Source organism: Filicampus tigris, chromosome 5, assembly GCF_054856515.1.
Source record: "Filicampus tigris isolate MCC_2025a chromosome 5, RoL_Ftig_1.0, whole genome shotgun sequence".
Taxonomy (NCBI): Eukaryota; Metazoa; Chordata; class Actinopteri; order Syngnathiformes; family Syngnathidae; genus Filicampus; species Filicampus tigris.
This window is the reverse complement of record NC_141221.1, coordinates 14,190,001-14,214,608: the sequence shown is the minus strand read 5'-3', so window position 1 is coordinate 14,214,608 and position 24,608 is coordinate 14,190,001. Positions and strand designations below refer to the sequence as shown.

The 24,608-nt window shown below is 39.7% G+C and overlaps 2 protein-coding genes across 3 annotated transcripts in view; both read right to left on the bottom strand.

The window, feature by feature from the left end:
- Positions 1-1,192: 1,192 nt before the first annotated feature.
- Positions 1,193-22,940, bottom strand: LOC147147377 (tricarboxylate transport protein B, mitochondrial). Its single transcript, XM_086031526.1, has 9 exons — positions 22,472-22,940; positions 12,389-12,496; positions 10,418-10,517; positions 5,484-5,622; positions 5,312-5,396; positions 5,082-5,186; positions 3,875-3,990; positions 3,722-3,795; positions 1,193-2,779 (listed from the first exon to the last, which is right to left on the bottom strand). Exons 1-9 carry the CDS (start codon positions 22,581-22,583, stop codon positions 2,665-2,667), a joined length of 954 nt encoding a protein of 317 aa, XP_085887652.1. The 5' UTR covers positions 22,584-22,940; the 3' UTR covers positions 1,193-2,664.
- A 1,191-nt stretch (positions 22,941-24,131) lies between these two features.
- The window catches only part of cltcl1 (clathrin, heavy chain-like 1), a 31,849-nt gene continuing 31,372 nt past the window's right edge, over positions 24,132-24,608 (bottom strand). For both annotated transcript variants that reach the window (XM_086030373.1, XM_086030372.1), the window contains one exon: positions 24,132-24,608. This exon is cut by the window's right edge and continues 851 nt beyond it. The gene's annotated coding sequence lies outside the window, so the exon portion shown is untranslated.

Sequence of the window (24,608 nt, the reverse complement as noted above, 5' to 3'; positions counted from 1 at the left end):
CCAGTGTTTGATGCTACATAAGATGAAACTTTTGCAACATTGTCACTGGTTCTATCACAACACTGTTTTTATTAAACACAGATCTGCCTTTTCTTCACAACAGATGACAAAAAGTAGTCAGAAAAAGCTGACAAATGACACGAACATCAGCCAAACAGTTTCCCTGTTTAAATGCTCGGCTACCTGCCTTCCGTGGATCATTCCAGCATCACCCCCAAAATGCAATGGTGTTAAACTTAAAGCAAAAGTCCACCCAAACATTTTTTTTTTCTCAACAATATGTTCTATGCAGGCCCACTAGTTGAAAAAAAGGCAATATGATTAATATGAAATGCGAGTTAAGCAGCAAAATCCACCCATTTTTAGCCATTTCAGGGGTGGCCATTTTGTCACTTCTGTCAACTGAAAATGACATCACACACCCTCAGGGCTCAGATAATCACACACCCTCAGGGCTCAGATAACGACCAATCATAGCTCAGCTTCAGAAAACAGGTGAGCTGTGATTGGTCGTTATCTGAGCCCTGAGGGTGCGTGATGCCATTTTCAGTCGACAGAAGTAACAAAACGGCCGCCCCGAGAGACGGCTAAAAACGGGTGGATTTTGTTGCTTAACTCATATTCTACAAACACAATATTCATCAGAATGCTGTGTTTCAACTAGTGAGCCTGCATAGAACATTATTTAGAAAATATGTTTGTGTTGACTTTTGCTTTTAGTAACAACAAGTGCTCTTAAAGTGGAAGTCGAAAATGTTCTTTGCAATAATACGCTCCATTTGTAAACACAATATTTTGATTATCTCATTCACTGCCATTGACAAATTTGTCTTTTCACACCCCTGACATTCAATCCCAGGAGTTTATATTTTCAAACTTTAGGGTAAAACAGGGTCTGAGAATGCCTGGCAGTGAATGAGTTAATATTGCGTTGGTGGAATAATAATCAAAAATATTCGTTCACATTTTCAGCCATCTTCACATTACAGTATACTGCATGCCCTCTGCTGTCGACTGAAATTGACGTCACAGTGCCTTTAGGCTCATCTTGAGTTCATTTGTATAGACTATGGGGCACATAGATCACACATAGATTATATTGCAAAGACATTTTTGGACTTGCCTTCCACTTTGTGTTTTAAAAAGTGTTTTTTTTTTTTTTAATGAACCATGAATCCTCATTGAACCAAGATAACAGAAGGACAGTGTTTATTGCACAAAGGCTTCATAAAGATATGAACACATGTACCTGCGCTACTAAGGGAATGCTGTGCACACATTTTCTTTGGCCAAATGAGAAAAAAAAACTAAGTATATTCAGTCATGCATGTTTCACAGTGTTGGAAAGAATGAGACACTTTTTTTTTTTAACATGACTGTTCGTCAGGAATGTTTCATGAGTAATACTATTCAAATCAGTAATAGTAGATACAGTACATACGAGTCAATATCACCATGAGGTACCTTTGGGACTTCTCTAGTTCACAAAAAAAAAATTAAGCTTGACAACACCCTGCTACAAACCTAACATGATGATTACGGTACGTGAAAAGTGTAAATACTTATTCTGCAATTATCCATTGTTCAAAAAACAAATACAAAAGGCTGGTCGTTATGTCACTGAAAACATCACTCAGTGAGGACACCAAAGATTCCCTCGTGGTGTTATTGAGCCAAAAGGCACATAAGTGAACCATTTCAAGCAACCTCCCAATGAGGCATGGCACATTAAGAATCTGTTCTTAGGAGAATTTAGTAGAAATTTGTACAAAAAAAATACTCCACAGCTAACATAGATCTTTTGTTAGTTTGTTTTTGTACTGCATTTATGCCACTAATAGGGCCTTAAGTCCAGTTGTTCTTCTTTTGTACAAGTTCCCACTACATTTTCACATTTTCAAGAACCACAACACTGAAAAAAAACGTTTAGATGAAAAACATTTAAAAAAAAAATCAAAGTAAATCAAAGACACAATCATCCAACAGCCTGCTAAGGTGAAAAGCACTTGGAGGTCTTCATGTTGGGTCTCAGTTAAACTTCAAATACAGCAATTGGATATATATTGATATACTCTTTTTACACCTTAATACACCTTTACATCCAGACTGAAATTTAGGGGGAAAAGACAATGACACAACAGCAATGACATTTTTTTTTTAAACATACAGATACGAAACATTCAAATCAATAAATACACTATAATATTTTAAGTAGACCGTATCTTTATAAATTACATTTTTATATATCTATACTTTAGAATTAAACTACCGGTGTCATGATGGGGATAAAATTCATGTTTAAAAATAAAGAGTGTCTTTAAATAGTCAAATTATTCCATTAAAGGCTTTGTTTATGGATGCGACTGTAGTTTATTTGAATGAATGTCCATAGCATGCAACTGTTGACATATTTTGAGAAACTATTACGATTCCAGTGAATTCCAAAACAGTCATGTTGTTAAATAGATTTAACGTTGAGCTGCACATACCCAACTGACCACTGGAGGGCGACAGAGGACTGACGTGGCTCTGTTGATTTCATGTAATCACGTGATCGTTCTAAACCTCAGCACTTCAATTGATGATAAAAGCACAGACATCCAGCGAACTGCGACGCGTGTGTCCGAAGCAGCAAGAGGAGCAGGGAAGCGGCCGTCTTGCAGCTCACTCCGTCTTCCACACTCTGTTCAGAATCTTGACCACCTCCTCGTAGATGATGAACACTATGGCCACATCCAGGCATACGCGACCCAGACGAGGAACGGTCCCCTTATAGAAACTATTGATGAGCAGAGGAGATAGGAGGAGATTTCAATGAACAATATTGTGCTTGTATTTGCAGTGGTGGAGAACTGTACCGAAGTGTATTGCATTCACATGAAAAAAAAGGTCCTGTTAATCTGAGTAATTTTTTTGGGCCTTTGTTTTTTTATTTTTATCTTTTCTGTTTTATGGAATTATTGTTTGTGTTTTTCAGAGTACGTTCCTTTCTGTTTTTGGAATCATTTTTTTTTCTGTTTTTCTGAGTAATTGTTTTTCTGAGTAATATTTTTTCCAGTTTTTCTGAATAATTGTTTTTCTGAATAATTTTTACACGTTCATTCCTTTATTGATAGAGCGAGCCCGTAAGCACCGATTTAGGTATAAAGTTGAAGGCAGGTTGAGGCATGCGGGAAGGAGTCCGCCATTAGCGAGTCTGCAACACGTCACTTGGAGTTCAGAGGTCAAAAAATTTTTCTGAAAAACAGAAACTGGCACGCTGTTTTTCAGAATATTTTTTTTCCTGTTTTTAAAAAATATATTTTTTCTGTTTTTCTGAATACTTTTTTTTCTGTTTTTGGGTGCGTTTTTTCCTTGTTTTTCTGAATAATTGTTTTTCTGAATATTTTTTTTGCCCGTTTTTCAGAATGATTTAGTTTCTGTTTTTCAGAATGATTTTGTTTCTGTTTTTCAGAATATTTTTTTTGTGATAGAAAAATAAATAAAACAAAGACCAGAAAAACTGGATTTTTTTCCCCATGTGAATGCAATACGCTTCCGTAGAACTGAACTTGATCCTACTGAAAGGTGTTCCTATTATTTTGGTTACCTTGGAGTGGGACAAGGGATATATACAAAGATTAATTTGGACATTGTAGGAATACGTTTGAGATCAACTTTTCAGTTTCCTGCAACACTTGAATGTAGCGGTGTGTAGACGAGCAACAAAAATAAAACTCACGCTGCCAAGCCCTCATGTCGTAGAATCTTCACCGCACAGTCCAGTGTGCTCTTGTACTTATGTGCTTCAAGGCCCTTTAGAAAGGAAACGTTCAAGATGCCTGCAATAACGCAAGAAACATCAATGTGAAAAAGGGAGTCGGAAACTTCCTACCTGCATCCTTGTCTTGATGACATCTAGCGGAGTGTTTCCAAACACGCTCGCTGCTCCAGCTATAGCTCCAAAGACTCCAGTCACCACAGGATTGATCGATTTATTGGGATCATCCCCTAGTGGAAAGACACAATGGACACAAAGTAAGCCCTGAACATTCACATAAGGCAAAACCCTAGAAGAGCTAAACTGGGACAGAGACAAAACTAAGAGGCTCTTACAGTATTTGTTCAACATTTTATATCATAAACCGATTTGTAATGCAGAGAAATCCAAGGCAGGCTGTTAATTACTGTATATCAGGAATGCTCTTTATTTTCCCACCGAATGCCAAATACAGAAAAATAAAAGGAAGGGAAGGGTCACATCACATGCTAAATCCAATTTGGTGAACTGAAGGTCAGTTATCGTCAGCAGTTAAATGTTTTAAAAGGAGAAAAAAACCAACTAGAAAAAACTTATTAATATCAAGTGATGTATTCTTATATGTTAATAAAAAACAGAGCAATATTTAACTTTAGTCATTATTTTCTTTAAGTAAAAATAGCAAATATATTTCAAAAACTCTTAAATAAAAAGCAGAGTGACATAAAATATATTTTCTTACAATTGTAAATAATAGCACGGAGAATTTTCATGAAACAGATCTATTTTTGATTTAAAACATTAGATACCTTTCATCATTTTTAATTTCTTTAAACCTTCTGATTAGAAAATGGTGGTGGGCCAATAAAAACATGCAGTGGGCCCCCATGCCCGACTTTGGGCACCTCCATGTTACTTACAAAAAAAAAATCATATCGCTGGCAGTGGCCGTAATCCTTGTAGCTCAAAAATCATCACTTTTCAGGAGACACCGCCAGCCCCCCTCAAATAACATGTTTGTTCACCCAATAACATTGCATTGTCAAAGAGAGCAAGCCATTTTCAACACTTTTGATTGGTCAAAAATGTGTTTAGAAAAAAAAACACGCATACGAGTGTACTGACTAACAGTATAGATTTGTGAAAGAATCTTAAATTTACAAACAATTGTGACACACCAGGTTTGAACCTGATGTCAGTGATAAGTTTATGTTGTGTTAGTTGCTGCTGTTTTGGTTAGCAAATTTCATGGAGGCAAAAGACAATTCAAAATGCCATTTACATGCAAGGCTGGCCACTTTTTTCAATCCCTTTCAAAGCATGCACACCGAAGTATTCTGACCTTTGTACCAGTTCTTGAGCGAGGTCATCACATAGAAGCGAATGGCCTGGTTGGAACCTTGCTTGAGCACAGTCGCAGTGAGACCCTGGTAGGTCCCTCTAAAACCTGTTGAAACATAAAGGATTTCAAAAATCAACATGGCGGGACGAGACATGATGCTGAGCTGCGCTGCTGCGTTTGGCCAGTAGAGGGCATGTTAACCGTGTTGATGGCAGCAAGTAGACTTGTACCTTGAGCTCTGACTATCTCGCTGACGCCATGGTAGAAGCCCCTGTATTTGGGGTTTGCAGAAGTCTGGTCATGGATGAATTTAACCTTGGCGTAGTAAAAATCAACACATTTGGTCACATCCTTTGAGGTACTTCCATTGAATGCATCATACCTTGTCAATTTGTCACACACCTTAATAGTTTCCATGGGACAAACCACCAACACGGCCTCCACCACACCAGCTCCGAGCCCGCACAGCAGACCTCGATTGCTGTCCAGTCGACCCGACTCGTCCTTTGCTTGGTTACTGAGGAACTCAAATACACCAAACCTGACCCCAAACAAATGTAGAGCACGAGGGATTTTTACAGAATAGCCCAGTAACATATTTTAAAGGGCATATGAAGCACTACCACACCTAATTAGCTTCATGTAACAATTTAAAGTGGAAATCAAACCAAACATTTTTAAGAATATGTTCCCAGCTGGACCACTAGTTGAAACACGGCATTCTGATTAATATCGCGTTTGTGGAATATGAGTTAAGCAGGAAAATCCACCGCTTTTTAGCCATCTGAAGGGGCGGCCATTTTGTGACTTCTGTCGACTGGAAATGGCACCACAGACACTCGGGGCTCAGATAACGACCAATCATAGCTCAGCTTCAGAAAACAGGTGAACCGTGATTGGCTGTCATCTGAGCCCTGAGCAACTGAGTGGCAAAATCACATTATTCTGGAAATACTAGAAAGTGGAAATTTACATTTTTTTTCATTTACAATGTACATTTTTTAAAAAACACAAATTGAAACCGCTATATAAATCAAGGTGAGTTAAGTTTGATTGACCATTCCATTTCCCCTCCCAGTTTTAGTCAAATGAACGTGTACAGAATTACATCAAAAACAATGGCAGGTTTATCATCCTCCCGAGACAAAAAGGAGTTCCTTACAATGAATAAAAAGCCTGACAGCTGCAAACTGTTCCCACCATCACGCACTCAGCCGTGCGCAAAACAATCCGAGGAAAACATGCTTGGAGTGCAGAAAGCGCTGAGATCTCTGCATGGTCCTGCTCGTATCCGCATGAAAGAAAAATGAACCCTTGATTAATTAAGGGATGCGAGATGGCTGCCATTGAGGCCAGCCGGGCTTAAAGAGAGAGAGGGAGGGGGACTATAAGTGACAACACAATCAGACATTGTCGTACCAGCGCGTCCTTTACAAGACGGTTATTTATAGACTGCTTCAGCAGGACGCTGCTTGGAAAATCTAAAAAAAAAAAAAAAAAAAAAATGAGCGAGGGAGGACAGACTGATGTTGTTTTCTTGTTTGGCTTCCCCCATTCTGCTTAGTTTACTTGCCATCCTAATAAGGCTCCCTCAAGTCCCCCGCATAGCCACCTTTTCTTTTTAACTCCATCTGTCTGTTTATTGCAGGATTTTCCTCTGCTCATTAACTCTCCACATCTGCTCTTCTGTCGCACTCGTCGTCACATAGTCCTTTCTAGAAGTTGAGGTGGCGACTTTCATACCCCTTCCCCACATCTGGCTAAAAAAAACTAAACGCCAGTGCGCCTGACTGCCAACCCTGTGACACGGAACATTTTATTAAATTGGATAGTCAAGCTGTTCTCTGGAAGCCAATTTGGCCTCCACACCACCACTGTCAATATAAAGGGCGCAAGGCTGCCTTGCTTAAAATGTGCCGTTACATCCTGGCTGACAGTCCGAGATGAGTCAGAGCGCTGAACAATCTTCATTAGAGGGTCTTTGCACAAGGTCAGCTTCAGTGAGGGGATGAAGTACAGGGGCGGCAATGAGAAACACCTGCACAATTGAGAAAATCCAAATAGAAGAGCTGCATCAAAAAAAACGGCCTTCACAAAGACATAAAACGGACGCGTTTTGGCTTTGTAATTCATCTTAAATGAAGTATTATTAATATTAATGAAACCACCCCCAATTTACAATTTCCATCTGCTTGCGCCAGTGCAACCGGTAAATCTGCAGATTTGAATGTGGCGAAAATGAGTGGGATCGATATTTACTTTGCAAGTCAATTTAAAGTGTGTGCTCCTAAATCTTCTTGCACCCATAAAATTTCAGGTTACTGTGCTATTGGTAGAAAAATAAATAAAAAGTAGTCTGGAGCCCTGCCATGCTTAGCCTACAGATATCCTATACTAAAATATTGGCATTCACTAATGTACCGGTACATGTAGCATCTCAAGAAAAGACAGTATAGTATAACACCATCTTATGGCCGTAATATATAATCACACTTCGTGACATTATGAAAAGCCCACGTATACAATAAACCAGTGCTTAGAAAAACATCAATGAGGTAAGTAGTGAGATGGATAACTAAGCTTATTTAGTTGTACTGCTGCGTCAGCACCAGAAATAAGAAATGAAATGTCTGCAACAACGCCAGAAAACTTATGTCAATATACATTTTATATTTCATAAATTTTTAGACATAAAATATGTTGAATTGTAAGAACCTTTTTTTTTTTTACAACCTTTACAAACTGGTAAAACATCTATAAAACGTGAGAATGTTTCGTAATTTTTATCGACCCTTGTATAATACAGGGGGACAATTTTGTTAGTTTTTTTTTTTGCAAAAAAAAAATTGTGTTAATCATGAGAACTTGCAGTTCATGGATTTAGCATTAGAAATGTAAAACATTTTTTTTTTTTTATAAGTCCACATTTAGAAATCTGTTCATGGTGTGTTGATACAGTAACTGCTACAAAGAGAAAATTATGGAATATATCACACCCGGTCGGTCCAGGGTGTGCCCAACCCCTTGCCAAAAATCACAAGCATTTTAGAAAATACATGGATGGGCTGGATGTCCAATGGCACAGTTTTGTCCTTATAGTGTAGGACATTTCTAAGTGTTCAAAGCATGGAAATGGTGATTAAATATTGGGACAAATTAAATACTGAAGGGAAGAAGAGGTCAGCTGCTCCCTCGTCCATCCTTGGACTGCCTTTCCGGCATGACCCAGGAATAGACTTTGCGGAACATGATGGTGTGCAGGCAATCACTTAATGGGATGCGGAGAGAATAAAGAATAAAGGGGATGGGTGTGAGACGGGGGGGGGGGGGGGGGGGGGTCGCACAGAAAAGTAAAGGGGGTGGATGAGATGGAAGATGAGAGCAAAAAAAAAAAAAAACCGACTAAATGGAAAGAGCCAAAATTAAATCAACCAAACGATGAGGCTTGAGATTCAAAAGCAGAAAAAGTAAAAAATATATATATATTTTTTGTAATTATTAGTCATAATAGGTGAAGGTCACCGTTGTTTTTGATCTTTTTGTCAAAGATCATACCCACACAAAATGTTCCTTAGTCAGCCAACATGAGCTAAAGTGGTCTGCTCTACGACAATCTGATCTGAAAGCATCCACATGAGCTAAGCGCCTGACATCAGCCTTTTATCATTGCGGCTCATCATAAGGCTGATTAATATCGAGCTCAAATGAGATTGTTGATGTCTTTGCTTGATCGCAACGATGCCTAAATGCCATCAAACTAATGACATGAAACGAGGATGAGCACCGGCATAAAGGCTAGATTGCAACATTTAAAGTGTTTCTAGTACGATGGCGCCTCGATTTATGAGTTAAGTGTGTTCCTTGATCATGCTCTCAACTCAAATGACTCGTGTCTCAGGTCATCTCTCCCGAGTATAATAAATGGAAATGCCATTAATGCATTCCTGACCCCCCAAAACAAAATTGTGTTTTAACAAGAAAAACAACATACTGTATAAATACTTGCAGTCATAGCATAATAAAATAGAATGTAAAAAATATCATATATATTTTAGGAAAAAAATAATTAAAAGCAACGGCTTGTATTTAACAAAATCGTAAATTGAGGGACTCTTAAAGGAGAAGTCAACCCAAACATATTTTTTGCAAGCATATGTTCTATACAGGCCCACTAGTTGAAACAAGGCATTCTGATAAATATTTCGTTTGTGGAATAAGAGGTAATCCATCTGTCTTTAGCCGTCTCTGGGGGCGGCCATTTTGTCACTTCTGTCGACTGAAAATGACATCACAGTTGCTCAGGGCTCAGGTAACGGCCAATCACGGCTCACCTGTTTTCTGAGCCATGATTGGTCGTTATCTGAGCCCTGAGAAACTGTGACGTCATTTTCAGTCGACAGAAGTGACAAAATGGCCGCCCCCTGAGATGTGTAAAAAGGGGTGGATTTTGCTGCTTAACTCATATTCCACAAATACAATATTCATCAGAATGCCTTGTTTCAATTAGTGGGCCTGCATAGAACATATTCTTGAAAGAAATATGTTTGGATTAACTTCGCTTTTAAGTAAAGGTGCCACTGAGTTTGCTACCTTGTTTAGCGCCATGAGCTGAGCTACAGGTGTAGGTAACAACATCAAACTGTTCTAATGTCCTCACTGTGTGAAAACGTTCCCACCGTGGTGTAAAACTCAACATGGTTCCCATGAACAAATACAGACAAACTGACAAAGCCTCCCAGTCTGTGGCCCACTGAGACAATGTCTGGCTTTGAGGGGCATCTTTGCTCCGCTTGACTGAACCTGTCTCTCCATCACACGGACAAGCGCTACCGCCCGGCAGATCACACACACATACACACACGTGCAGAAATGCAAACAATGCAAAATAAAAACTCAGGGGCGCCCCTGCCTAGGCTTTTTTTCAGTGTGCGCGTGTTTGCATATGACAGGAGGTAAATGTCATTGCTTGGAGAGAACAACAACAGCATCACTCCCGAGAGTGACGTGGCATTTCGGCGATGCGTGGCTGTTAATGGACTAGAATAATTGGGACTGCGCGAGCTAACGCTTCCAGGTAAATGACGGAGGCAATGCGGGTTTCTTTAATACTAGCCCTCCAGCAGCAAGCAGTCCAAAATAGATAAAAAGATGTTTAACCTTCTACCACACCATGCACCTGCAAACCGGATGCTGTTATGTGTTCCTTTGTGTTAATAAATGTCCGTTTTATGACGACTGTAATAAGCTGCGTTCACCTTGTGGTAATCATATCAGCTCACTTAGATCAGTTTATTAAATCCTGTTTCACTTTGACGTCCGTTGGTGTTTTATTGTACCTGACCGCAGATTTGGGAATGGATCCATAGAGCAGCGAGCTGAGTCCTCTGTAGAGGCCTTTGACACCGTGACTCTGCACCGTCTGCCTCACGCAGTCACCTAGACGATGAAAATGAGATCATCAGGTGTGACACGGGAAATTATTCAGTTTGCTAGGCCAGTGACGTTTGGTGACAGACTGAGCAATTACATACTCTACCACTAGATGGCAGAAGGTACAATTAACCAGTGGATCCACCTGTTGCCATTCACATAAGAGAAAGTTCACACGTGCGTCAGTAATTTAGTGAGTACATTTGGAGGACCGTTATTTACAGTATATACTTTTTGAGACATTTTTGTTCGGTTGTGTGCTGTGAGATTTTTTTTTAACACTGTTCAACAGCAAATTTGAATCGGCTTTATGAGTCCATAGATGTATTTCTGACGCTGATTTGAACAATGTCTTTACTTATTTACCGTAAAGTATTTCTAAACCTATAAATGCTTTGACCATGCGTTGTCATAGGGCTGTGCATTTAATCGAAATTCAATTACAATTATGATTATTACACTCTACAATCACACAATTGGCATAAGCGTATAAAACGATTATTAATATTCATTTATATCCAATGCACTGCGTTTGTTTTAAGAAATTGAATGTATTTGAATTTATACATTTGCACTTTATTTTTTTTTTTATAATAACTAATTTTATCAATTGTGTTTGGTCCAAAAGAATTTCATTTAAATTTATTTGTCTTTATATTTTTTATGTTGAAACATTTTCTTGTTTTGTATTCAGCAAATGATTGTTTGAATAATCGTGATTTCAATTGTTACCAAAATAATCATGATTAATATTTTTTACATTATCGAGCAGCCCTATGTTGTCATTTATAGCTACGACGTTTCAGAAAAAAAAAAAAAATCAATGTTTCTGAACATATAAAAAAGAATAGTAAAAATTTGTTGACCAGTGTAATTGGCCAAACAAATGTGACCTGCCATGCTATTCTGGAAACACTAAAACATCAAGGAACTACTGTATTATAAAAAGCTAAATATTTAAGAAACTGTGAAAAAATAAGTATGTCCAATTTTGGAAATGTTTTTAATTTTCACGTTAATGCGATGTCTATAACAACATTCACGTAAAAATAACAAAAATGAAGACAAGTGTTTTTCACAGGACAGCGAAACGATCAATCAAATCTGACATTATTTGAAATATGATTATCAAAGTAACTACATCCCAGGCAGACAAAATTAAACATCCGTCATATTAAAAAAGAAAAATTCATTCATTCATAAAAACTTTAAAAACATTTACGCTTTGAACTTTTGCCCAAATTTGCTTTACAGCTGATGTATTTTGGATAGAATTTCCTCTAAAATGAACATCATTTGACTGTGTTCAAGCATATTGTAAAACAATAACTCGTTCTAACTGTTAGCAAACAGTAGCCTATGCGCACATGAAGCATTTTAAAAGTTGACAAGAAAAAACTATCGCGCCAAGGTAACGCACCAGTGAGCAGAAAAAGCAGCAGCTGTCAGGACTCAGGAGCGCTCATTAGCATGTTCCCCAAGAAGCAGCACACGTCAACAGATCCAGCCCGTGTGTGCGCATTGCGTGCAGTCATGTTGAAATGTATTTCTGTGTGTCTTAAGTTAAATAATAAACTTTCACAGAGAATCCTATCGCAACAGGGAATGTAATTAGATAATGAGCTCCTGAGAGGCAGCAGAGCTATATTTTACTTTTCTATTTGTTATACTGTCTAGTTTTCCTTGTGATGTTTGAACTACAGTATATGAATGAGTTTCTATATCGGGTAAGCAAGATGCTAATCGGCATTAACTCATCCAAAAAAAAGTGTCATAGATCATGTTAGAATTGAAGGATAGAACATCTCAAGACGTTCTGCACACAAACACGTTTTTTAAATTTAATTTGCAATTTGCATTCAACTGGCCAAACTCACCGATTCCTCTGTATTTGGGAGGGCTGGCCTTCTCGTCCAGCTGCAATTGGGTCTTCACATACTCGGTGGGGAAGGTAATGCAAATCTCGATGCCGCCAGCAATGCCACCTGGAAATTGAACATACCTTGTCAAATCCAAGTGAAAAGAACTTTATAGTGGAAGTCAACCCAAACATATTTTTTTCAAGAAAATGTTCTATGCAAACCCACTAGTTGAAACAAGGCATTCTGATAAATATTGCGTTTGTGGAATGAGAGTTAATCCACCCGTTTTTAGCCATCTCAGGGGGCGGCCATTTTGTCACTTCTGTCGACTGAAGATGACATCACAACTGCTCAGGCTTCAGATTAACCAATCATGCCTCACCTGTTTTCTGAGCCATGATTGGTCATTATCTGAGCCCTGAGCAGTGACAAAATGGCCGCCCCCTGAGCTAGCTAAAGATGGGTGGATTTCTCATATTTCACAAATGCAATATTAATCAGAATGCTGTGTTTCAAATAGTGGGCCTACTGAGAACATATTCTTGAAAAGAATATGTGTTTGGGTTGATTTTCCTTTTAAAATTGGGGACAAAAACACTGCTCTTAGCTTAGCGTGCTAGCTTAGCTTCATTCTTGTTCCAGTGGCCTGCGCCCGCGTGACAGCATCCCTCCATAAACATTGAAAGGCGGGCTGGCGAGCGAGAAGGGAGTAATGAGCTGGTTGAAGATGAATCAAACCCACACCCAAACCACTCAGAGGAGACACAAGGAGGACATGTGGCGTTTGTTACGTTTGAGTATGAGTGGAAAAACGGAAGCAAGAAAAGCAAAAAATGAAGCCGTTTCTCACAGACAAGGGGAGGCTGTCCAAAAGCTTGCTGTCGAACGCACAATACAGATGAGTCACACACGAAGGAGGGAGGACACAGAGAAGGATGACATTAATTGAATCATGCAGCCTGCTGGGAGGGGCTCCATTACACGGGCCAAGACCCTCCATTAACTCAATGACACGCACGCACTCACACAAGATCTGCTAACACACATAAGTAGAGAGAACGCAAAATGTTGAAAATGGAACTAAAACGCCAGTGAAAACAAATAAAAATTGCTTGACGGCCATTCTTTCGTAAGACACGAGTGGATTCCAGACATTGCCAACAACACAACATGGCTAAATCACGTTTGCTCACCGTATCGTAACCTCTTTCAATGTAATCATCCCATCTGGAGGATGATTTAATTTAAGGGGAAATCAATAAGGGAAGGCATCTTTGACTTCAATCCAATCAAGTTCTGTCGAGAAAATATAAGGCAGCCTGGATAAAAACTTTGCGCAAATTGCTAAGAGTAGGAATTTATCACAGCACACAAAAGTGTGCTGTGTGAACCACTACATGATCAGAAATTAGCAATATTATCTTTCAAGTTTTTTTTTATGTTTTTTTATCGCGGACCAAGTTAAGATTGTGCAGGTGAATTTTCATGGCCAGTGAGTAAGCATTCTTATTCATCACCTAATCTAAAAATCTATTTTAAACATTTTTGTCAGAAAATGTCCAGGACTGATGATTCACTCCTCAAAATTCACATTGCAGTTCATATTCCGGTTTTTGGTCCGGATCGGTAGACGTGGACTGGGAAAATCAATTATGTGGGGGAGTTACTTTGAAGCAGGGGCGGAGCCAGGACGTGGCTAATGGGTGGGCCTGGAAAAGTCAGGATGGGCCTGAATATTTCTCTCACTTCGCACAATCCTCCTGTCCCGACACATCGTATATTCAAATAAAATGACAAACCTAATAATATGAAATTCAGATCTTCCTTAGACTACCACAATTATGCCATTCTTAATATTGAATTAAAAAAACACAAATAATTTCATAATTTACGAAAAATGTAAAAGTATATATTTTTTCATGAATCTCACTGGGTGGGCAGTCTGGGGGTGCACAGGCCCACCCATGGCTCCGCCCCTGCTTTGAAGGGGCAAAATTGTAATCTGAATTTGACATACTGTATACGTCTTATGACACAAGTCCTGGAACATTTCGGACACACTTGAAATAATAGGTTATTCACACCCATTCGTCGAATCAACACATTCATCTTGCCACGAAGCAGAATGGTGAGCCTCGTGATCACTCATGTTAGCCGTAATCCCACTAATCCACGCCAGCCCTCCAAAGGGTTAATAGAAATCACATGATCTACCCCACACTTCATAGCAGCCGTGGCGATGAGGCCCCATCAGGTCGCTGCGTCTCGGGAAAACAATCAACCTCATTCATGAGCACAGCAAAAAAAAAAAAAAAAAAAAAACAAGTGGCAAGCGGCAGCGCGGCACATGCGAGAGTCGAAGAGTCGGTGAGGCCAATCCATCTTGGCTTGTCTGGTCAGCGTTTACAGTCTGGCGCACATTCGCACAAACAAACACACTTTAAATGAGTGCCGCGGCCATGGCCAAACGTGGGTTTACATGTGCCAAACAGCCATTAATCTTTATCTTCAACCTCTGCTGCAAGCACCTTCCCATCCTCCATCCTCATCCCCCCCCAGTGCCTCGTCTCGCGCGGTCATAAAATCAATGCATACACGTAGATCCTTGACACTTGCTATTACGCCAGAAAGAACTGGAAATGGCACTGGAGTGATATTCGACGCAAAGAGGCAGAGATAAAAAAAAAAAAAAAACTGCCTTGCCAGATGCATAGAAATGGGCTGTTTGGATGCAAAATGGAAAAACACTCCACTCGCTAAACACAAAGAAGTAGGAATGCAACAAACGATTATTTTTAATATTCAATGAATCCGTCAGTTATTTTGTCGATTAATTGATGCATCGGATAAAAACATGTTTTAACTTCCATCCGATTGTCCAAACAATCTTATTTTGTAACGTGTTAATGTTTAAAAAAAAAAATGGTCAAGAACAGAAAAAAACATGTGTTTTTTTTTGTTGATTTTGAAACAGCTAGTATTGCCCGATTAAATCCGCCAGCCAATTAATCGATCAGGCCCTATGCTGCTTGTTGTGAATTTCGCTGCCACCATTTAGCGCCCGTAAGCAAACTTTTTGCTCACAACTCAAGACAAAAATAAATTGTCCGAGTGATGGCTGGAATTTGGAAAAACCCTTTTAGTCGGGTCATGAGTCAAGGCACCACTGCAGTTTTAGGATTTAGTAGCAAAATTGAATATCATACATGTGAGTAGATCTTAATTCCACTTATGCCTTTCTCCCTCTCAGCCATCAAGTCTTAAAAACATTGCCCAAGAGAAGCCAGGTAAGCAGGCCAATAAGCAGCTGGTGGGGAGGAACGATTGTCCACACATCTGCTGTGCTCTCACAACCTTCCTTTTGGAAAACCTTTAATGACGCCTACTCTAAGTTTAAAGTACAGCAAAGTCAAAAACTGATTAGCTCCATTTACATCACAGCCAAAAGGCAATACAATTAACATCCAACCAATCAATAATGCATAGCCTTCATCTTGCATGCTTGTGTGCGCCAGCCAATTAATAAGTAGACGTATCGATTCATTATTAATCCACGTGTTGCTCATTTGAAATTCTCTTGGGGTGAGAATGGAGGAAAATGTTATTACGTCCATATTTAATGGTGAAGAATGAAGCCAGAGGAAGGGCTTCCTATAAATAGGCTTGCGATATTTACGGTGATGTGGAAGATGAAAAGAATTATTCATCTCCGGGTGGCCTTTTTGACTTCCAATGTCCCGGGCAGCGCTCCCTCGAGGCTCATGACAAGTTGACGATAACCATTCATTTTGCATGAGAACTGTTGAAAGTACGACTAAGGAGGCAGCGGCGCACGTGTTGTGCAAGATGCTGTTGATATTGTGTTTGTGGAATATGAGTTAAGTTGTAAAATCCTTCCGTTTTTGTCCATCTCAGGGGGTGTCCATTTTGTCACTTCTGTTGACTAAAAATGACATCAGTTGCTAAGTGCTCAGGTAACGACCAATCACAGCTCAGCTTCAGAAAATAGGTGAGCCGATTGGTCGTTCCTGAATCCTGAGTAACTGGTTTGTCATTTTCAGTTGACAGCAAGAGACAAAATGGCCGCCCCCGAGGCGCATAGAACATTTTGGGGTTGATTTCCTCTTTAAGACGTATTTATTATACCCACTGAACTGTCTAATTTTATTTACCGCAAATAAATACTATCTATTTATTTACCCATGCCAGTGACATATAGTGACAATTACGTGTTCTTCCATTAGTTGGCAGAAGGTTCATAGTTCACCCTTGTATCCACATTTGGTGACATTTTTCTTTGGTGGTGTGCTGTGAGATTTTTCCAAGGTAAAATATGTGCCTTGGCTCAATAAAGGTTGGGAAAGACTGACTTCAAATATAAAAGTGATAAAACCAGAAAGAAATCAAAAGCAAGAATGGTAAAAATGAGAGAGTCAAGTCAATTAGGAGGCAAAATGATTTATTAAAGTGACGTTTTGACTAGAAATGAAAGAAAATTAAAAAAAAATATTGGGACGAAAAAAGTTCTAAAATGAAAGATTAAGGAGAAGTCTTAAAATCACTCTGTTGATCGAATGTGAACTCTACAAATGACTTTCGTTTGACTGAAGGGCGTGGCCTGGCAAGGCATAAACATAAAAAGGTCAACAACAAAACAAGACATCGAGCTGAGTCACTTCCACCGAAAAGCAGTGACAAGCCGGTCGACTGCGAGGTGTGGAGGGCCGTGGCGGCAACAACTGGGGAATAAGCGCACGCTTTGACGAGCCCTCTGAGCCCGAGAGGAGACAAGCACTCAGGAAGGCTCGCTGGCTGCCTGAGGGTGAAGAAAGCAAAGAACGGCGCAAACGCGGCGTTTCCACAGAACCTATAAAAATCGACTGCGGAAAAAAAAAAACAACTATCAACTTCTTCTCTTCTTTCCATCTGTCACAGAAAGGCCTTTAAACAAATTGGAGGTCCATTTTGGTCTTTCGCCTCTCTGCCCCCGGGCCTAAAAGTCGCCCTTGTTCCGTGTCCCAACTTCAACCATCAGCAAAGTGAGAGGAGCCCAACCAACCAATGGCAGCCAAGCGAGCGTTGGCAAATGTGCGCCACTCGCTGGCTATGTATGTGGGCTGTAGTGCATTAAGCTTTGACCTCCTACTTCTTGCTTTGTCTACTCGGAGCCCTCGGGCATGCACTAGAGAGTCTTCTCCTTCCGCGCAGACAAAGATAACCGGCGTGAATTAGCGCTCGGGCATCAACGTCACTGCAGACGAGATGCACCGTCATGCTCGCCCTGAATTGGGATTTATTTCGAATTCTTGGGACAGGGAGGCTGGCAGGAATTGCGACAGCCACAGTGCAACGCTGCTGTCGTTGCAAAACTGGACGGACGGGAAACGAGCTACAGCGGGAGAGGGGTGGGGGGGTGGGGGGGTGTGTAGCGGTTCGGGGGGTGGCTGGGTTTAGAGGCTGCAACGCGGGACCGGAGCCAGTCAATCAGGCTGCTGAGGTCTGATGGGGGAGGGGATAGATTGCCGACAGGGCCACGGAAAGGATGGCAGCAAGCAACACGGACAAATTCCATAGAAAGCCACAGTGTGGAATTTAGTCTATGTTGAGAATCTACTCAACAGACAGATTATTAGGTACACCTGAGCCAAAGCATCATATCCAATCCGATTTGTATTTATAAAGATAGCAATCATGACAATGACAACATTTAATTTACAAATTCAGATAGGTATTCATTTAGCTCAATGTGTAACATTCTTGTTTTAGTGGTGTAAAATCGTACAGCATATCGCCGCCGTCCTGTGAGAAACACTTATCTCCAATTTTGGAAACTTTTTTTAAATTTTCACTTTAATGCGATTTCTGTAACGCGGAAACACGATTCAGGTAAAAATAAGAAAATGAAAAAAATGGAGGTAAGTGTTTTTCACAAGGCAGCGACGATATGCTAAGGGATGTTTTCCAAACACAATAACAAACATGTACTACCGGAGCTAATTTGTTGGTTAAGAGCCTGTCAAGTGAATTCCGAGCTTTGTTTCTAATTACAAGTTTGAAGGTACTTGCTGAAAACAACTGAAAAAAAAAAAACGGTGAACTACGCAGTACTGAAATGCGGAACTATCGTAATTAAAGCGATGTTTAGCATTTCCCTTTTCCACATTTTTTTAGCGCCCAGTGACCCCACATAACAACGTTTGCATCAGTGGTTATCCGACGCTATTGCTTCGCTATCATGACTAGGCCCATTTCTACCATTACTAGCTAGCTAGCTATGCCTCCACCCCAAAACTGCATCCTCACGGCATGTCACAATTTATATCACAGATCAGTCTTGTAATGTAAACTCGCAAAGGAGGAAGTGTCGCTGCAGATTTGCCTTTCGCCTCCGTGTCGGCTGAGAAGACACCCAGAAGCCTGTTAGCCTCTCATCATCTATTTTGCACAGTAAAATTTGCAGTCGGTTCGCAACACGGTCGACGTGGCTCCTACTCCACCTGCGTGGAAGTTTAAGAGCAGGCTGGTAAAGTGGTTTCGTATAAAAGTATCGGAACATTTTTGGAGCGCAGACGCACAGTACTAGCACCGACATCGATACTTGAATCGGTAAATCTCTATACTAATGCAGTGATTCTTAACCATGGTGGGCTGACTAGCACCAGCTAGTAGGATGCACAATAATTTCAATTTTTCACCTGTGGGCTGCATTATACCAATTAAATACAAATAAGATGTCGCTGTTGACAAGGAGATGCTCGGTTAAAATTCAGCTTCCTGCCACTAGGTGACAATAAGGCGTCAGACTGTTATTTACTTGTACATAGAAGTACAATAGAAGCAGACAGTGTGACCTTTTAAGTCAATAATAAATCAAGTCAAATCATAATCATTGATTAGTGTTCACAAACATACAAAAATGCCACCATTTAAACGGATCACATTGGTGTCCTGCTCTCAATGTATAAAGAAGAGGCATTTGTTTGAGATATATTTACAAATATTTACAGAGTAATAGTGTAAATGCTGTTGGCACATAAACATACACACACACACACACGGCTGAAATCAACGACAGCCACACGGCTGCCACACGGGGACCCCACTGAAGTTGCCACTCCAATCACCTTAAAGTGCTGCTGCACACTCATCAACAGTACAGCGGGCGGTCGCAACGACCAGGACTGATGTGAAAGCGTGTGTTATTCGTTCCTTCATTTTTCGTTGGTCCAATTTTGTGCACAAATGAAAAATGGAAGAAAAAAAAAAATTCAATTCGTGCACCAAATCGGAAATTGAGTCGTGATATGTTTTTATTTTGTTTTTTGGAACGAATATTGACAAAACCATTTTTTTTTGTTTTTTTGGGGGGCTTCCCGTTTTATTTTGAAAAATGAACGAACGGATGATACACGGATTGACTAATAGCAGCAGTTTAAAGCGATCCTTCTTGGCAGCAATGACAACAAACAATAGAACATTATCTGTCTCTGTCTCTCACACAAAAAACAAAAAACTGTTCCTCAAGGAGCGGCCATCACTCTGACATCCACTCAAAATATATGCTCCCCTTTTCCAGAAGAAGAAGAATGGAACAACTGTAATTATAGCAGTTCATAGATATTGTTAGGCAACTGCTGAGCCAATTTGATGTTTTCCCCTCTTTCTTTGTTACAGAGGGACAAGGTACAGGAAGAACATTTCAATAATAGCATACAAATGCACCAAATTGTAGCCAAAAGGCTCATTTCCATGCAACGGCAGTCTCCCCGCCATAAGGAACATGGCTCAAATAAAACAACAACAATAACAAGTTAATAAGAAAGCAAAATACAGACACAGTATTTCAAAACAGTAGAATACACACAACTAATAACCCTAGAGGTATTATTACAAATTTGCTTGTCAATTAGCCATTTCTATATTATTATATTTAAATGAGCTGTACTTAATTGGGGATTTCCGTGTGCCGATTTAAAATGACATTACAATATGTAGAGACTGCATCTTTAAAGATGATCAGCATTGTATTTGTTGTGTGCCCAGCCTGCCTCTATTCTTGGACTTTCTTTGCATTTCACCGTAATGCTACTTGTAATTTTGTACTTCATTAAATTACAAGTAGTTAGATTACCCTGAAGAGTGTGTGTTTCATCTCCTATTGTATCGGCACTCCGCGGGATTTCAGTACAGGGCAAAACCGAACAACAACAAAATATTTTAAAACTGCCTCCTTGTCCAATGGGCTGCCCTCCTACATGCTTCACTCTTCTCTAACTGCATCAAGTGGCAGATTGCCCTGGCTGAGACGATACTGTGTGTTATGAAATTTCATTTGCTACGGCAGGTAAATTCGGATAAGGCTGCCTGAAAAGATGCACTGACTTGACCGCTCATCTTTCTGCAGGGATGAGCTATGGTGGCCTTTTGAAAAACAAAAACAAAGGCTGAAATGGTCATTGCTAAGTGGCGTAATCTGATACCTAATTGATACCATATCTCTGTCTTTGTGCTCGATAAATACTATATCTTTAGAGGGAGTTAATGCCGGCCTCCACAAAAAGTCAAATAATCCTAATGTGGATCACCACCACATTGTACAACTTGATAGACACACACATTCTGGATATGCCAAGATTCATTCAGTAGGACTAAGAGCGACTCTGCAATAGCGATAGACCGATGTTTTTTTTTTTTTCAGGGCCAATACCGATACCGATTATTAGTAGTCAAGAAGACCGATGACGGATATTTGGACACGACATTTATTTTTAGTAAAAAAAAATATTAGCATTAAAATAGAAAAAAAAAAAACTTTGTTGAAACGTCTTTAAGCATATGTTTATCCAGCAATTTTTCAGATTTGCAAAATGTTGATTTTTTTTTCAAATTATTATTACTATAAATTTTTGACAATATACATCTTTGTTATCAACTTCTAACAAAAGTGGAGCACTCAGGGTCGTCAGCCTGTCTTAAAAAGTTAGAAGAAAACTTAATAAATAGCTCCATATAGTTTTCTATGTCCTCCAAAATTTCAAAATCAAAGTTAAACTTTCACATATGTTTGTTCTTTTGATTTCAACACATTTTTAAATTGATTTATCACTGGCCAACATAATTTTAAAAAAGGCTGATGCCGATATTGATCAAAAAGCCGATAATTGGCCCAGCAGACTACTCTGCAATATTTGCACTTCTTGTTGATCAGTTTCACTGCACTACTGGACACTTTATATTGCTTTTTTTGTTGTACTACCTAGCTCAACTACCGGTGTCAAATTCTTTGCGTATTTTAACATACGTGATCATTCGGATTCTGAATAGAAGAAAACATAGATAATATGGATACTGATGTCGGGTTTGATATTTCCAGATTGGTTGACTGCTCACTTGGAACTTCATGCATAACATACAAATGTGTCATTAAAATGAATACATTGACTGTAATTTACACAAGTATACGGATATCCGATATAATACAGCTCAGATAGGGTTGAATATAAATACACTTTAGTGCAGGGGTGGGCAAGTCTGGTCGAGCTGATCATTTGGATCAGGTGTGTTAGAGGAAGGAAACATCTAAAACATGCAGGATAGGGGCTCTCGAGGAACGGAGCTGCCCGTCCAACCTTGCTTTTTAGCGCTGACTGTGAAAGAGATACTACTTGCTATGTTTACACAATCGCATAAATTCAGTACAAGACTTTTTGAGACCCGCTGTGAAATGAAACATAAATATGTCATTGGGATGTCAATGGAGAAAGATGATTTGAAATGCTGGCGTCCTCATGAAATGAAATGCACTCGTATCTCAAGGCACCACTGTATTTACTTGGTGATAGCTCTACTCCAGGATATACTGATATGTCCAGTAAACTAAAAGGAATTTAGGTGTTAAACTGCTTAGTGTCGAGCTAACAACAACAAATAACATCAAAGACTACAAAGAGGAAAGCAAGAATAAAGGGAAACTGTTGAACATACTTGTTCAGACTGACTTCAAGGCGCCAAGTCCGGCGTACTATAATGAAACTACTCACACGTGACGACATTCTATGTCACTTTACGAGAGATTGTTTTAAAATGAACCGTACGTACCTGCCAGAATTGCCTTCCCCGGGTGGGTTAATTTGGATTTCCCCGCGGGTGCCGCCGCCGCCAGACATCTCGGCGTGTGGAAAGGGCTTCCAAATGTCCCTTTTGCCTCCATTTGGATTGAAACAACACTGCTACAGAGAAATGTCTGTCTGGAGTGTTTGGAGGCTGGCTCCAAACAAGACCCAGTCACACAGCACACGCGGATGTACGTCGGCTGTCTCGCGCGCCCTCCCGGACTCAGGTGGACGCGCGCGACCGCTCCGTGCGCGTGTTCACAGTTGGACACGCGTGGACTACCGTGGGAACTTAGTGCTACGTGTCACCATGGCGACGAGAGAATGGAAAACTAGATGGGGAAGAAACCCGGAAGTGGGAAACGGCGGAGGAAAGAGGAGGCGCGGTCGTGTGAAGTGTCCTCGCGATCCTACTGTGTGGAACTTTTATGTCCTCGCGAAAAGCGCGTGGACGAGAGAAGCGCGTGTGCGTGAGTGGTAGAGCGACGAGATGGCGCGAGGTGAAGGGCGTGGCGCAGGCTTTCCTTTTCGCTCTCGTGGGGATTTTAAGCAACAGCGAAAGAAAGAAAATATTGTTCTGTTAGACACGAGACACTTGGACGTTTTATCACCAGAGGGCAACAAAAACGCGTGTCACGTCACGGCCACGCCCTTCACAAACAACTAAACTTCTCACTTTGGCGACAGAATCTGCGATTCAAATCGACTTTTTTTTTTAGGAAACTACTAAAACGAAATAAGTGCAAATTAGACACACGGAATACTTTCCTCCTTTACTGTATTTCCAGGGCCAAATTTTGATTGACAGCCTATTACTTTCACCCTACACTGTCGTCAGTGTGATTAGTCACAATAAAACAAAAATATGTATAAGACAAAATATATTAATATGCGGGTTAATAAAAGTAAAATTTATACAGTATCTTAAAAAATCTAAAGTACAGTAAAGGAAGAAACGTTACCAATCAGACACTGATGAAACAATTTCAATTATACATTGGTTAACACATTTTTACTCAAATGTTTTAATTAGAGATGCAAGTAAACTGATCTGCCCTAGTTTTTTTCTCTCTAGCACATCAGGTTTTCATAATAAATGTACCCCAATTTAGGGTTCAGTTTAGCAAAACGTGGATTTTTTTTCCCTGGAAAGTCATAGCTATAAATTGCAGCCCATGGTAAAATGCATGGTAATATTGCGCAAGCTTTTCTCGGTCCAACTTAAAAACAAACAAGGAAAATATAATAAAGACCTGATGTGCTAGGAAAAAAAAAAGAGTAAAGGCATGTTTGAAATCATCCAAAATACATTTAGGGACACAAAGCCAGTTCTGATTAAAATTTGTGGTTGACCAGTGTTAACTACAAACTTATCCTGCTAATCTAAAAACTGAAAAAAATATATTTTTTTCCACATATTTTTGCAATGTTGAGCGGTGGCTCTATTAGTCGTCTGCCGCTGATTTGCTTAAAAAAACAATATTTAAAATGGGTGAAGGGGAGAGTTCCTACCCCCTGTGCCCATTCCCACATGCAAAATAGTCATTCATTTATGTGATCACTGTTTAAAAAACATTCATCAAAACTGATCGTAGTTCTAGTCTTCCTCATCATCTTTATCTGATGTGAATTAATGAGATCACAAATTGTATGTAAACTTTATTCTAGTGCAGATAGAATGAGCGTAGCGTCCATCGGGGCGTGAAGTAAACCTCCAAACTTGCCACAAAAGCATTTAATAACTGCTGTTTTTGGCATTTTGCCCGTTTTCTTACAAAAATCATTGTCTTTCAGACTACAATGACACACTAAAGACAATACATATGGTGTTTCATAATATTCTTTGATTAGTTTAGAATTTCAATATATCATAAATTACACATTGCTTTCAGTTCAATGATTACTGTTGACCCGACTGGCACCAGGACACCAACAAAAGTTTCTTCTCCCCCTCCTCTGTTCATCCCCAAATGTTTTGTTAGTCACTTGAAACAGTTCCATTGTACATATTATTATTAATACTTGATATACTGGAGTGAAACATGAAAATTGTGCTCTGCTTGCAGCATTGTAGTTTGGCAGCACATGCACAGACTGCAGCACATAGCATTTATTTTGAAACT

Bases quoted from the DNA above. Each gene is read 5' to 3' on its own strand.
- LOC147147377 (XM_086031526.1), bottom strand. From the start codon at position 22,583: ATGGAGGCAAAAGGGACATTTGGAAGCCCTTTCCACACGCCGAGATGT. The intron at 12,497-22,471 runs GTACGTACGGTT...TTCAATTTCCAG, and splicing joins GGGGAAGGCAATTCTGGCAG to GTGGCATTGCTGGCGGCATC. The intron at 5,397-5,483 runs GTGTGTGACAAA...TACTACGCCAAG, and splicing joins GTCCCATGGAAACTATTAAG to GTTAAATTCATCCATGACCA.